Here is a 15,089-nt window from a genome sequence, read left to right on the forward strand (position 1 = left end):
TGCATAGTGCAGTGTGCGGGGGCCGCTGGCTGGATTGGCAGTGTGGTTTATGCAGAACCTTGTGTTCCTGTTGATAGGTGTGTTAGCATGAGAGATTTATAAGAACCTCTGGAACTTAGCATTCAAAATTGTAAAAAGGGAGAAAACAGAATCTCAGATTGGTGTTTAAATAATACTTCATTGATTATAGTCCTTACATGAAGGGTTCTCATGTGTGGTTTCCAGGAACTTCACACCTGCAGGTGTCTTGTTCGTTCTGTCTGGGTTAATAGAGGCTCCCTCCTTTCTTAGGATGTGCTTTCCTCTCCTCAATAAGTCTTCCAGGGCTGCGTTGTGGTATAGAGGGTAAAACCACCACCTTTGACACTGGCATCCCAAGTGGGTGCCAAGTCAAGTCCCCACTGCTCACTTCCAGTCCAGCTTCCTGCTGATGTGCCTGGGAAAGCAGCAGAGGTTGGCCCAAGTGCTTGGTCCCCCACCACTCAGCATGGGAGACCTAGCTCCTGGCTCGTGGCTTTGGCCTGGCACAGCCCTGGCCATTGTGGCCATCTGGGAGTGAACCAGCAAGTAGAAGATCAAGTGATCCCCCCCCCCCCCCGCCTTTCTCTCTGTAACTCTAATTTTCCGATTAACTAATTGATTAATTTAAAAAGGTCATCCAGATTTCTTAGGACTTTGTTTTTTCCTGTTTAGTTGCACAGAGTATCCTAAAACCACACTGTACTCCCGGTCCACTACACTAAGACCAACTTCTTAGCAAGGGAAATGAGGTGTTTTTTTTCCCCTCTCTGGTATCCAATTCCCTAACCTCAACTCTTTCCCTAGAAAATTGCGGGGGTACCTGTCATATAAAGAGTTTTACATTCCTGTTTTTCTGACTGTTGCATTCTATCTCAGTGGGGCCTTTTTTTTTCTTTTAAAAAAAGATTCAATTTATTCATTTGAAAGCAGAGTGACAGAGACAGGAGATTGGGAGCGGGACAGAGATCCTCATCCTCTGGTTCACCCTCCAAGTGGCCGCACTGGCTGGCACTGGGCCAGGCCAGACCAGGGTTCAAGAGCTTCATCTGGGTCTCCCACATGGGTGCAGGGGCCCAAGCACTTGGGCCATCTACTGCTTCCCTGGATGCCGTAGCAGGGAGCTGGAGCAGAAGTGGAGCACCTGGGACTTGAACCAGCACTTTGATATGGAATGTCAAGTCACAGGCGATGGCTTAGCCTGCCATGCCACAGCCTTGGCCCCTCAGGATGGCTTTTCATTCAATGAACTTGGGAGAAGTAGACTCAGTCCATTTGGATTTCCTTGGGAAAAGTACTGACTTGCATGCAAAGACTTGGAATTTTCTCCTTAGACCCCTGAGAACACATTGAACCTTTGCAAGCCACACCTCCCTATCTTTCATGCCGTCTGCTTTATAGGAATCCTGCAGACCGTTCAGAATATGCTTGTTTATGGAGTTACTTTTTGTTTTGGCTGTAAATGTGAGAGGTTTTGAGAACAGAATGAGATTTGTGTGTTTTGTTTTTCTTACTGCCCAGGCACTCTGTGGTTTGGGGGCGCCGGTCCCGTTGTCCCACCCCATGGCCAGCTCTGGTCAGCTAGTGTACTCTGGGGAATTTGTAAACCCGTTGTGTACTTGTCCCAGATGGCTCCTATGTGAATTGCACTTTTTTCCAAGTTAAGATTACAATAGTTTTTGTTCTTTTGAGAAAGACCTGAACTTTTAAACTGTCTTTTTAAGAATCTGCATACTTCAAGGACAGTTAGAAAGTGCTGGTACTCCCCCTTGTGGGATTCTGAAATGTGCTCTACAGCACCGCAGACAGGATCCTGGTTGAATATCCCTCATCTGAAAACCTGAAACTCAAAATGCTACACAATAGGAAACGTTCTGAGCCCTGATGTGCTTAAAATGTGTTTCATGTAATGTATGTGGGTCAGTCTTACAGACGGAGCAGGTTTCACACGATTGTGGGGATTCCACTCAGCAGCACGTCTTTCTGGAGTAGATAGTCATCCCCAGTTCAGTCTGCCCAGGCTTTGGGGGGAACATATGCCTTCTTGGCTGTCGCTCCCCCTCTTCGTGGAGGAGCGACACAGGACCCTGCGCTGTTCTTTTGTCTGCTCGGCCCTCCCCGGGTTTGCTGCTGGTTCTTCCCGGGTTGGCTACTATCCCTTCCACCTCCGTGGAAGGGCAGTTCCCCCTGGCCGCATTCCCCACTTCCGCAGGGGAGCGGCACCCCGCCGGCCGGTTCTCTCGGGGGCTGCACGGGTTCCCTTAGATGTTCCCCATAGATGTTCCTGGTGCATGCCGTCTCTCTCCTCCTTTATAGTCCTCCTCCGCCAATCCCAACTCGGCTGAGTACGCTGCTCTCCAATCAGGAGCAAGTCCTACAGTTAATTGGTTGAACTGGAGGCAGCTGTGCGGAAGCTGTTTACTTCTCTCCCAGCGCCATATTGTGGGAGAGCAGATGCACAGAATAAGTCCTAATTCGAGCAACTTAGTCTAGTCCGGATTGCTCCCCACACTTGGCCTTTGACACTGCCCGATGCTCTGGCCGTGGCCCCCAGGCTGAGTCCGTTTTTATGACCACTGTGCTGGAAGCATCACACGTCACGACAGAGGGAGGCAGGTGCTTGTGGAGCCGTGTGCTACCTGTGCTGTTCTGTGTCCCCCAGGTCCCACTCCGACCCTCCCACCCATGTAGCCATATCCCTGGATTGGGTTGTTCATTTCCTTTTCCAGATGCCATTTGAGTGCTAGCGCACGTGGTCTGTCCTGTGTTCTTTTCGTGGACTCTTGTCTCTCCCATCCTTAGCTATTCCACATAGTGTGAATGACAGGTGCTTGAGTTCTGGGTGTCTCTTGGGGATTTGTCTGGAGGGTCCTGGCTTCTGAGGTCACCATCGTGGTGGAAGGCACATGTGAGAATAATGACTTGGCCTGTTTCTGGGTGAACCTACTGTAATGTAAAAGTGGACTCTTGTGTTTACATATTCTTTCAGCAAGCGAAATGCTGAAGGGCGTTGTTCCTCTGTGTGCTTGGAACATACTCACCTGCTTCCTGTCACACTAGTAGTTTTCATGCTGCCTGAGGCAGAACTTAGGTTTCCACGAGTTACAGCCACCGACAGCATAGTATTCTCTTGCTCACTGTTGCATTGCCAGTAAATAGATAATACCCAAATGCTCGCTGACCGAATGAGTGAGTGAGTGAATGAGCGTAGCTTCTGCTTACTGTTGATACTGGGTAGTGCCTTTTGCTTCCTTCTGAAATCTTTTTCCTCTTTTTTTTTTTTTTAGGCAGAAACCACCAATACTAGCCTCTTGCAGGTGCAACTGGAATGCAGTTTACATAATAAAGTGTGCCAGCAATTAAAGGTAATGGGAAATATTTATTGTTTTCTCTTTGCCTTCCTCCCTGCCGCTTTGCTGAAAAACGAAGCAGAATGGCATGTTCTGTTCTCAGAAGCACCCATGTGGGTACCCTACGTGCTTTCCTGTCTCTCCCGAGTTTGCAGTCACAAAGTTCAGATCTCCCTTTGTTAACCCCGCTCCCTCCACTCTCAGAGCTGCTACTTGGAATCTGAGGACGTTTTGCGCCTGCAGATGAGCATAATCGTAACCATGGAAAACTCCTCAAAAGAGTTTGAAGAAAACACTCAAGACTTGTTAGATCATCTGTCCATTGTCTATGTAGCTACAGATAAATCCGAGACCTCAGGTAAGGAGGACTCTTGGCATTTGCATGAGGAAGTACTTGGGTGAAACTGCATCATGATTCTGTAGCATTGGCTGATAGATCATGTCTTAGCAAACTGAGACGAGGGCCTTTCCTTTAGAGACCTTTTGGGAATCGCAACTGGATCTTGATCTGTGGCTGCTACTACTACCTTAGGGAGGTGGTATTTTGGGAGGGGACATTAAGTGACTGTGGCTGGCTCATCTGCCTGTCCTTGGGGGTACTTTTTCTTAGTGTTTTGGAGATAGTAAACAAGTTAAATGGACATGCATGACAGTCTGATAAAAGTACTCATGACGTATTTAAAATCTTGTGTGTCAGTTTTACTAAATGCCAGGAGCTCAGTTGACCAAATCATTGGTATTTTTTTTTAATGATTGGGAGTTCCTGTTCCTGGCGGCCTGAATTTTAGTGTTCAGCTCTGTGGATTTTGTCTTTGGAGCAAACTGTGTCTCCTACTTAGCAGAAATCACCTCGTTCATCGTCTTAATTTTCTCAGAACTTTGTAGGAGAAGCACGTGTGACCCTGAAATTGATCATGTAGGATGTGCCAATTGTCCGTTAGTTTTCAGGGCTTTCCTGGTATGGGAGGGTATACATGTCTGTGTATTCAGAGAGAGAAATGGTACAAATAGTATACAGAAGTGCAGTTTTGTTTATTGGCAGGCTTGTTGAACATTATTCACCTTCCAGTACTTAGAATCGGCCGGCGGCGTGATGCAGCAGCAAGAGTGCCCCTGGCCCTCAGGTTTATGGGTTTTGGTGATTCTCATAACAGCCAGGTGGATAGCGACCTGGGGAAGAGTGTTCTGTGGGCGAGCGCTGGAAGGAAGGCTGTGTTCTGAGGTCCTAGGCTTTTGTTTCCTCCACACGTGATTGTCTCACTGGGGAAGAAAGAGGCTGAGGGATCAGCAGGAGGGCAGCTTTACTCGACCTGTGGCTCTCCATCATTTAGCCTGACGGCTAGGTCAGTGTTCATCACGATCTTGTTCCTGATGGCTTCCAAGAATACTGAAAGAAAACAGCTCATTTGGTTTTCGTGTTGAAAAAGCAGTTAATTTTTTTTTTTAACAGAAACACGTAATGGGGTGTTCTGATCATCCTCTTAGGGTCCAGGGGTCTGGCTCTCGATTTTAATACCTTTGCTTTGGTTCTTTGGGACAGATGGCTCTGCCGTCAACATGTACATACTGCATTCGGGAAGCAGCCTCATCTGGATACAGGTGATTGTCAAAGCTTATCATCGCAGGTAGATGTGGCCATCCCAAGTGTGCGTTTGGGTGTCCAGTGTGAGGGTTTTCCAGGCACAGATGCAGCAACACCTTGTACCTGTTGGCTTCCGCTTTTGCTCGAGCCGGTTTCCCTTGCTTGAAGCCCTGTGTGTATGAAGGTGCCAGCGCCCCCTTCCTACCGCCCGAGCCACACCTGCTGGGCACTTGCTCGGCATGCTGGTCTGTGCCGTGGACTGACTGTAGCAGAGTCGGCTGAACTGGGTGCGGTTCTCCCAGGTGAGGGCAGTGACTGAGGTTTTGTTGCTGTTGCAGGATGTGCATCATTTCTCGCACACAGAGGCACTGTCTGTGCAATTTGAGCCGGTCCTGCTCCCTCCTTCTACCACGAACTTCACCAAAATCGCCTCTTTCACTTGCAGAGGTACAGATTTGGAGAATGCTGGGGCTTGTCTTTTCTGTTCCGTGTGTGCTGATGGCCATCCTGTCCGAGAGGTGGCCTGCAGGTGCAGGTCAGGTGTAGTTTTTTTTTTTTCCTCTTTAATAAGAGTTATTTATTTGAAAGAGTTACAGAGAGAGAGAGAGAGAGAGAGAGAAACAAAAAAAAGAGAAGGGTCTTTTATCCGCTAGTTCACTCCCCCAGATGGCTGCAATGGCTGGTGCGGGGTCAGTCTGAAGCCAGAAGCCAGGAGCTTCTTCCAGGTCTCCCCTGTGGGTGCAGGGGCCCAGACACTTGGGCCATCTTCCACTGCTTTCCCAGGCCATAGCACCGAGCTGGATCAGAAGCAGCCGGGACTAGAACCAGTGCCAATACGGGATGCTAGTGCTGCAGGTGGAGGCTTAACCTACTATGCCACAGCACTGGCCCCCAGGCGTGGGTTTAAAAAAGGTGAATGAACCGGTTGGCTTTCAGTAAACTGAAACTGCCTTAGGTGTTCTAAGAGATGGTGTGATGGACCGGATAATGATGCCGCTTTTATTCTGCTACATATGTAGGGTTTTCAGTTTTTCATTTTTATTTTTAAAACTTTTTATTTGAAAGAGAGAGAGATCTTCCATCTGGTGATCCACTCCCCACATGGCCACAGTGCTGGGCCAGGCTGAAGCCAAGAACCAGGAACCTTCTCTACATCTCCCACAAGGGTGGCAGGTGCCCAAGCCCTGGGGCCATCTTCCACTACTTTTCCCAGGCCATTAGCAGGGACCTGAATGGGAAGTGGAACAGCCTGGACAGCAACTAGTGCCCATATGGGATGCCAGCATCACAGGCAGTAGCTTTACCTACCACGCCACAATGCTGGCCCTGGGTTTGCAGTTTCAGGCTTAACTTGGTGACGTGAAAGCCCAGGACGTGCACGTGTGTGCTGGAGGCGTTGCTTTCGGATGGTGCAGTTCTGCTGCGGTTGTGTGTGCTTGTGTGGAGTGGGAGTGGAATGCATGGCAAGTGCACACCCAGTCCTGTGTATCGCTAGGACCTCACTGACGGTTAAAAAGAGTTCTGCCACTTTGGGTATCGTGGTGGTTGAGATCTGCATCCTGTGTCAGAGTAGCGGGTTTGAGTCCCGGTTACCTCACTTCCATCCAGGTCCTTGGCAGGAGGCCAGTGAGGAAGAAAGGGGAGATGAGAGCATTCGAGGGCCTGTGACCACTTATAGCCGACTCACTCTTTGGATGGGGAGGGATAAGTGAATTGCCACGTTATAAATGGGACGCACGTCTTATTTTCTGTGGAGGCGTAAGGAAAGACAAGATACTGACCCTCACGTTTCTCTTTATGCCTTTCCAAAGCAGCTACATCGTGTGGAAATGTGGAGGACGGACACAAGGTCAGAAGCAGCCCAACACTAACAGCGTGCCTGTCCTCGCCTGTGGTTCAGGGGTAGGTGGATCTCGCTTCCCCTGAATTCACGTGTTTTTCCCCCCCGCGGTGAGAATGCTTTCCAAATGCAGCAGATCGAACTTGCGGGCTTCTCTTGCCCTCTGGCCTCACCTCCGTGGGCGTTTGCACAGCAGGACTGAGGGGAGGCAGCGAAACAGGTCAGTCCAGGTGTGGGTTCTGGACCAGGCAGCCAGGCGTGCAGGAAGGGGTGCTGAGTCGCCTTCCGGGCCTGGCTGTGTCCTGGTGGCCTCTGGGCGCCGTGCTCGCTGTGCGAGACCGGGCAGAGGGTCGCAGGAGGTGGTCTCGGGTTGTTCCCAGGGCCGCTGTCCCTCGGTCTCCCGTGCACGCTCCTCTCTCTGCAGGGGGCAGGCTCGCCAGTGCGGCTGGTTACCCTGACGGTGTGCGTGTCCTCTGTTCACAGGTATTTTAGGATTGACTCGGCTGCAACCCAGTTTCACATAGAGACTTGGGAGAATACATCAGGAGTGTGGTCAATGTGGGGCCTCAACCATTTTGACCAAGGCGTCGTAATAACCGACGTGTTTGTTTCCAAGGAGACCAGGCACATTTTAAAGGTACATGCAGCATTTTTCTCCAGGGTTCAGCCTGTTTTAAGCTCCAAGAACAAATACCAGGAAATCAATATTTAGATTTTTCTTTTAATATTTTCAGAGTTACTTTTAGGTTGTCTCTCTCCCTTTCTGTCTCTCAACTTCTTAAAGGAGCTGTTACATTCTTGGACAATATTTTATTATTATTTAAAAATACTATGATATATGGCTTATCCCTAGCTGTGTGTATTAAAAATAAGCCCAGTTTGTGATAAAGTACAGTAGATGGTTTGTGCAAAATGCTACATAGGAAAATTTCAGGATTGCTGGGAACCATGGCGTATTATAACATTACTTGAAACCTAGTGTCTGTGTAAGAGTATTTCAAACCTTGACTTGGAAATGATTGAGTAAAACTACGTTTGCTGAACTATAGACGACAACCTGACTTGATAATGATTTTAATCATAATTAGCATTAGGAAAAGTAATTTCTTTTGCTTCTTTTCTTTTTAGATTCTGAATTTCACTGGCCCTTTATTTCTACCTCCAGGCTGTTGGAATATATTTTCTTTGAAACTTGCCGTTAAAGACATTGCCATAAATCTATTCACCAATGTATTTTTGACTACAAACATAGGTGCCATTTTTGCAATACCTCTACAGCTTTATTCAGCACCAGCTAAGGTATTGTTTGCAACCCTCTGTGTGTGTAATAGCTCCCTGAATGATTGGTGCTTCTCTGTGTTGCATTGACTGCATTACGTTACCTTCTTTGAAACTAAGAAATGGGAGGGTGTTTCCAGCCCAGTCTTAGCTGATGAATTGTCCCGACGTGGAAATCTTTTTATTTGGAAACCATTTCTATTTTTTCATAAAGTGATTTGAGATTCTTGAATGAAAGAAAGCACCTCAAGTAGATTCCTTATCTCCTTTTCATGCAGAGCGAGTCATCTGTGCTTGCTGTAGAAGGCACAGCTGAGCTTCTTAGCACACACTTGCGGTGATTTCAAATCGTGTACACCACTGAATACTTAGTCTTTATTTTTTTAAAGCAACTCTCAGCTGCTTGTAGTCCTTGAATTTCATTCATGGGCCAAATCAAGCTGGTAGGGTTTGCAGTTAGGAAAATGCTTTCTACAATCCGGGGGAAATGAGTTTAATGTACATTATCTCCAACATGTCTCATTTTTTTCCCTGAATGTTCCTTTTTTTTTTTTCATTGAGTTATTATTACTGCTTCTTTTTAATCCAAGCTATTCTGTATAATGCTGGCTTCTGATTTTTCACTATGAGACATTCATGCAACCATCTTTATGATTTTCTCACTGATTAGTGTTGCTGTTGCGTTGTCAGAGTGCCTCGTGCTCAGCTGAGATGTGAAGATAGGGCTTCTGACATGAAACCACACTCAGGGCCAGGCTGTGGCACGCATGCGTAGTTTGATTGGCGCAGTTCCTTAGAAATGTCTTCCTTCCTGCCCAGAGATCCATGTCAGAAGATGGGCCAGTGACCCTGGGAGGGGCCAGGCAGATTCGCAGCGTGTGTGGAAGTAGCCACGTCTGCACTTGGCGGACCTGAAGGAAATGGGGCTTGCATGTCCCAAGTAGCTAGCGGTCCCTGTGGATTGGTATCCTGTTTCTCTGAGGACCAGAGCACAAACCAGCCTGGCGTCTTACAGGTCCCAGGGATCATCTTTATAGGCCCTGGTGACTGCGTGGACCCCCCTGTCGTGGCCCTCCCTGTAAGAGACAGTTCAGAGTCCCCGGGGCTGAGTGAAGGGTGGAGGCCCAGAACTTTGTAGTTGCTTGGCTTCTGGTGAGAGGGGAGTTCACCAAGGGGTAGACCAGTCTCTGCCTCGTATGTCAGTGCTGTAGGATTTTTGTGCTTAGTGTTGTGTGTGAAGTTATTCATATATTACTTTTCAATCTAGGAAGGGAGTCTGGGTTTTGAAGTGATAGCACATTGTGGCATGCATTATTTCATGGGAAAGTCAAAAGCAGGTAAGTATTGCGCCCTTAGCCTTTGTGTAAACTCTAGCTTGGGGGAAGTGGGAAGGAGTGAGGACCGTCAGCATCTGTACAGGGAACAGGCAGTTCTGTCAACGTGACCACACCACAGCCGGTTAGCACGATCATTGACTTAGCAACTTGAAATCGTTTCTCCTCCAGAAACGTCTGGTGCAATTAAGGGCCCCCCTTACGGTTTCGTTGCTTGTACTTTTGCAAGGCATGTTTTTCAGATAAATCATTTGATTCTCCTAGCAACCTTGTCACCATGAAAAATGGAAAGATTTTGATTCTTATAAAAGAGATGACTGGAAACAGTCAAAATAATTTAGAATTGCACTTCAGGCGTTTGCAAGTCTGTGTAGGCGTCTTAGGAGGGTGGGGTTGCCGGCTGTCTGTCAGACCAGAGGCTGTTTCTAGTCTGGGGGTGGCTTAATTTGTTTTTCTTTTAATTTGTTAAGATATTTAAGGAGAATTTGAAAGCACAGAGACTTCTTTTGAGAGATTCCAACCTTTTTGTTAGCACAAACAGGACAGGACAGATAAGTGGAGGACCACAGGCCAGGTTATCAGCATGTACTGTCACGACTGTCTTTAAAAAAAATTTATTTATCTGAAAGGCAGAGTGATACTGGGTCCCTTCCTGAATGCCTGCAACAGCCGGGGGTGGGCCAAGCTAAAGCCGTGAGTGAGGATCTCCATCAGGGTCTCCCGCTGTGGGCTGTGTGCTCCTGCCTCCCGCCTCCCGGGGTGCGCATTAGCAGGAATGCTGGATCAGACAGTGTGGAGTAGCTGGGACTCAAGCCAGAGACTCTCGTGTGGGGTGCTGGGGTCCCAGGCTGCAGCTTACCCCACTGCTGCCCTGTACCCTCGACTGAGAACTGCTCTTTGCCCCTCAGCTAGTGGCGTAAAAAGGGCAGTGCTCAGGGATGATCGGCATGTCCGCTGAAGCAGGTTTGCATTTTAGATCGAAGTTCTTCAGAATGTCCCAAGTGTGATTTTTAACTCCCTTCAGGCTGTGTTCATGAGCCATGTGTCTGTTACGTTATTACCTTTACATAATCCGATTTAGTTTTCTTTTGCACATGTTTGTTTAATTTGTTTTATCATTTGCCATTGAGTTAGAGGGCCTTCTAGTAAAGCAAAGAGAGAGATTTTATTTACTCACTCTGCAGCCTTCCCAGTTGGAGAAGGTTCACAGTCAGCCCTTGGCGTTATGTACTCTTTAGATGGTATTTCCGGTAAATCTCAACGTTGAAATGAATCTGATCTCGCTTTTAGAAAATCCTGCTTGGGACGGGAGCCCCTCTCTGGATTGGTCTGCCTGGGATGTGGATTCCAAACTCGCAAATAAATTGCATGAGAGGTGGAAGAGATACACAAACGGTGATGTCTGCAAGTATGTCTTGGCCTTCCCGTTCCCTGTCTCCTGCAGAGGGAGGCGCCATCGCGGGGTCTTTTTGGACGTCGCCATCCTTAAGTTGTGGTTGCTGGTTCTCTAGCTTCTGACTTGGCGGGTTTCAAACCACAGACACACCAGGAGGCCGGCGCAGTGAGCGCTCAAGTGCTGCTCATCTCGAGTGTGTTCACCAGGCGTTCCTGCTTCCCCACTTCTGCTTTATTTCTCTTTGGTCGCACACAGACACACTCACACACACACTGCACAAACACACTCATGCTCTCGCTCAAACACTCGCACACACACACACCGCACACACACACTCACATGTTCTCACACACACACTCGCACACACTTGCTCTCACACACACACACACACACATGCACACACACTCAAACTCACATACCGCACACACGCTCACACATCCCCACTCACACACTCGCTCACTCTCACACACACACACTTGAACACACTCGTATACTCACCCACACACACTTGCGCTTGCACACTCGCACACACACACTAAGCCATTGGAAAATATGCTGTGGGTAGCATTGCCCTTCAGCCCTCAGTGCTGAATCAAGGTATTCTCTGAGATGTAAGGACGCTAACGTCACGTGTGCAGCAAACTTGACATTGCTGCGGTTCTGTTACCTCCTGGTCAGTCCACGTGAACACTTCCCTTGTTGGCCCAGCAGCATCGACGCTGCTGGTGTCGCCTGCCCCGTTAGTTGAGGTCAGCCCAGGGCCGGGTGGTGCATGCATCTGCTGGGCTTCCATGGTTTTCTCGGGCCCAGTGTCCCCAGCCTTTCCTCGTCCTCCCTGTTGGCAGGTTGGCTGGTTGTCTCACAGAATATTCCACTCTGTGGATTTTTCTGAGTGCTTCCTCACGTTTATGTTTAGGTTAAGCGTTTTTGGCTAGAATGTTACTGATTACTTAACGACCTGATTGGTCTTGTGTCTGCCTCATTGCATCACATGCGGGGCTGCATCACTGGGGTCGCTCCCCTTGTCGGCCTTGCTGAGTCGCACTGGGTGGGCTGTGTTGTACGGAGCGTGCTTTTCCCTTTATAGTTCATAAGAAGTCTGTGCTGTGATCATTTGATGGCAGTTACACTTGTGCCCTGAAATCACTCCATGATTTAGCATTTATGGATAAGCCTTGCTTGAATAAGTTGTTAGACTGATGACTACAAAATGGGGATTTCTTTCTTTCTTAAAGATTTATTTGAAAGACAGAGTTGCAGAGAGAGAGAGAAGGAGAGACAAATCTTTCATTGCTGGTTCACTCCCCAAATGGCCACAAAGGCCACAGCTGGGCCAGGCTGAAGCCAGGAGCCAGGAGCTTCTTCTGGGTCTGCTACATAGGTGCATGGGTCCAAGCACCTGGGCCACCTTCCACTGCTTTCCCAGGTGCATTAGCAGGGAGCTGGGTCAGAAGTGGAGCAGCCAGGACCCAAACCAGTGCCTAAAAAGTATGACAGGGTCTCAGGCTGCAGCTTCACCCACTACACCACAGCGCCGGCACTGGGATGCTCCTAATTATTTTGTTCATCAACATTTATTAGCAGATACCATTAAACCAAAAGGAAGTTTCCTTTCTCCCTGAGCATCACTGTAGGTTCTTACATCTGTGGTTATGCTGTAATACCTTTGGTGTTTTTTTTGAATGATAAATTGTCCCTAATTCTGCTGGTGGGAATCCTTTCAGACTGTTCGTGTGTCTCTGTGCCATGCACTTGCTTGCTTTTTAGTGAAGCAGGGTGTTCTGAGGTTGCCTGGTGCCTTCTCCCTAGACCTCGCGTAAGACCCTCTTCCCAAAGAGCTCTTGTTTGGGTGGGAGTGCTGTTTACATATGATTTTGCCTGGTATAAATGTCAGACTGGTTTGCCATATCGCTCCTCTCTTTATCCATCAAACAGGAGGAGTGTTTTAGGAATGACTCGGTTTGCCCACGTAAAGAAACCCAAGGAGTCAGAATCCTTCGTGGTCTTTTTGCCTCGCTTGCTGCCAGAGCCTGGCCTCGTGATAACCTTCAGCGCTACCGCCCTCAGGAACAGCATGGTGAGAACCACCTGTCTCCAGCTCCTGTCTGTGACGCGCTTGTGGGTTTCCAGAGTTCTAGGATGGCTCCACCTTGAGATCCTGTTTCAGCGCCAAAACTGATTATTTATAATGATTTTTATTTATTTGAGAGGTAGAATTACAGAGAGAGGGAAAGACAGAGAGAAGGGTCTTCCCCAAATGGTTGCAATGGCCAGAGCTGAGCCAATCTGAAGCCAGGAGCCAGGAGCTTCTTCCAGGTCTCCCATGTGGGTGCAGGGACCCAAGGACTTGGGCCATCTTTTGTTGCTTTCCCAGATGATAAGCAGAGAGCTGGATCATAAGAGGAACAGCTGTGACACAAACTGGCACCCATAATTGATTCCGGCACTGCAGGTGGAGGCCTAGCCCACTATACCACAGCGCCAGCCCAGCCAAAACTGATGTAAATTCGTACCCCTTTGAAAGGCTAACTACAAAAAGTTTATGGAAAGATGGAATTAAAAGGGGCATTTATTGAAGTGCCAGAAAAGCTTGTCACACAGTTTCTTTCGCGACTATGCATTTTCTGGGACCGTTTTGAAGACCTCACGTGTGCGGTTTGCAGCGAAATTGTGTGATCTTTTCATTTCCGTTTTCCACAAATTCCCAGCATCCCTTCAGCACTCTTTGTAGGGAGCGGTCAGAAGCACAAGGTGAGGAGTGATGCTCTACACAGACTGGGAGGATCAAGCAAGTAGAGTCTGAACTGAACTTCAGCTTTGTAAGGGAGTTGCATCAGAAACGGCGCCCTGCAAACAGCGGAGGCGCTTACCCGACTCTCTGCCTCGGGAGAAGGCGGACCGCTGAGGGCAGTCCGGAGCCAGGGCTGGCGCTCGGGTGCCAGCAGGGGCCCAGGCCCCATCCATCTGCCCACTTTCCGCCCCTAGCCTGTGGCTTCCTCGGGTCCAGGCGAGGGCAGTGGGGGAAGGGGTGCCCCCAGGAGCCCCTGTTTATGTCCCCGTGGGTCTCTGTGCCAGCACACGGCCCCCCGGGGGCTGGGTTACAGCGCACCCTGTCAGGTGCTCATGGCGTCTATTAGGGATGACATTCTGGGACTGTCTCTGTTGGTCCCACATTGTACTTGGAAAGAATTTCAAGAATAGTCCCAAGAGCTCTCAGTTGCTCGTCACACAGATCGATGAGTTTCCAGTGTTCGCTATGCAGGCTTTCTCATTCTTTTTCTCTCTCTGCACATAACCCATACTTTTTTTTTTTTTTTTTTTGAAAGATAGTGAGAGAGAAACAGAAAGAAAGGTCTTCCTTTTGTTGGTTCACCCCCCAAATGGCTGCCACGGCTGGTGCTGCACTGATCCTAAGCCAGGAGCCAGGTGCTTCCTCTTGGTCTCCCATGTGGGTGCAGGGCCCAAGCACCTGGGCCATCCTCCACTGCCTTCCCGGGCCACAGCAGAGAGCTGGACTGGAAGAGGAGCAACCGGGATAGAATCCGGCACCCCAACCAGGACTAGAACCTGGGGTACCGGTGCCGCAGCGGAGGATTAGCCAATTGAGTCATGGCACCAGCCCATAACCCATATTTTTTTTTAAAGGTTTTATTTATTTTATTCGAAAGTCAGAGTTACACAGAGAGAGAAGGAGACGCAGAGACAGACAGAGAGAGAGGTCTTCCATCCACTGGTTCACTCCCCAGTTGGCTGCAATGGCCAGAGCTGTGCTGATCCGAAGCCAGGAGCCAGGAGCTTCCTCCGGGTCTCCCACGTGGGTGCAGGGATCCACGGACTTGGGCCATCTTCAACTGACCTCCCAGGCCATAACAGAGAGCTGGATGGGAAGAGGAGCATCTGGGGCTCAAACCGGTGCCCATATGGGATGCTGGTGCTTCAGGCCAGGGCGTTAACCCACTGAGCCACAGCGCCAGCCCCAACCCATACTTTTTAAAAACAGCTCTTGACAGAGCTGCCATCCACTGGTTCACTCCCCAAAATTCCCACGTCGACGGGGGCTGGGCTGGGGCTGAAACTGGGAGCCTGCAGTGGGTCCAGGCGCAGGGCCCCAGCTGCCGGAGCCAGCTCCGCTGCCTGCACGTTCTGTTAGGAGCCACTGAAGAGTGTCAGATACTATGCCTCCTTCCCTCTTAACTGTTTCAGTGTGAATCATACCAGAATAAAGGCATTTTCTTACATAGCCAGAAGATAATTATCCAAATCAGAAAATGCAGGCTACTGTCTGGATTCA

At 49.0% G+C, this 15,089-nt stretch overlaps 1 protein-coding gene across 9 annotated transcripts in view; it reads left to right on the plus strand.

Moving 5' to 3' along the window:
* Positions 1-15,089, plus strand: part of TMEM131L (transmembrane 131 like) — a 199,845-nt gene that overhangs the window by 142,259 nt on the left and 42,497 nt on the right. For 6 of the 9 annotated variants that reach the window (XM_051819931.2, XM_051819934.2, XM_051819932.2 and 3 more), the window contains 10 exons: positions 3,306-3,383; positions 3,573-3,726; positions 4,909-4,967; positions 5,289-5,397; positions 6,762-6,852; positions 7,274-7,427; positions 7,919-8,089; positions 9,336-9,405; positions 10,693-10,810; positions 12,734-12,875. In XM_051819931.2, the coding sequence (XP_051675891.2) occupies positions 3,306-3,383; positions 3,573-3,726; positions 4,909-4,967; positions 5,289-5,397; positions 6,762-6,852; positions 7,274-7,427; positions 7,919-8,089; positions 9,336-9,405; positions 10,693-10,810; positions 12,734-12,875 (1,146 nt within the window). The remainder of the gene's footprint in view (positions 1-3,305; positions 3,384-3,572; positions 3,727-4,908; positions 4,968-5,288; positions 5,398-6,761; positions 6,853-7,273; positions 7,428-7,918; positions 8,090-9,335; positions 9,406-10,692; positions 10,811-12,733; positions 12,876-15,089) is intronic. The other 3 variants (XM_051819933.2, XM_051819936.2, XM_051819939.2) reach the window with 1 other exon arrangement.

This window comes from Oryctolagus cuniculus, chromosome 8 (assembly GCF_964237555.1).
Source record: "Oryctolagus cuniculus chromosome 8, mOryCun1.1, whole genome shotgun sequence".
Classification (NCBI taxonomy): Eukaryota; Metazoa; Chordata; class Mammalia; order Lagomorpha; family Leporidae; genus Oryctolagus; species Oryctolagus cuniculus.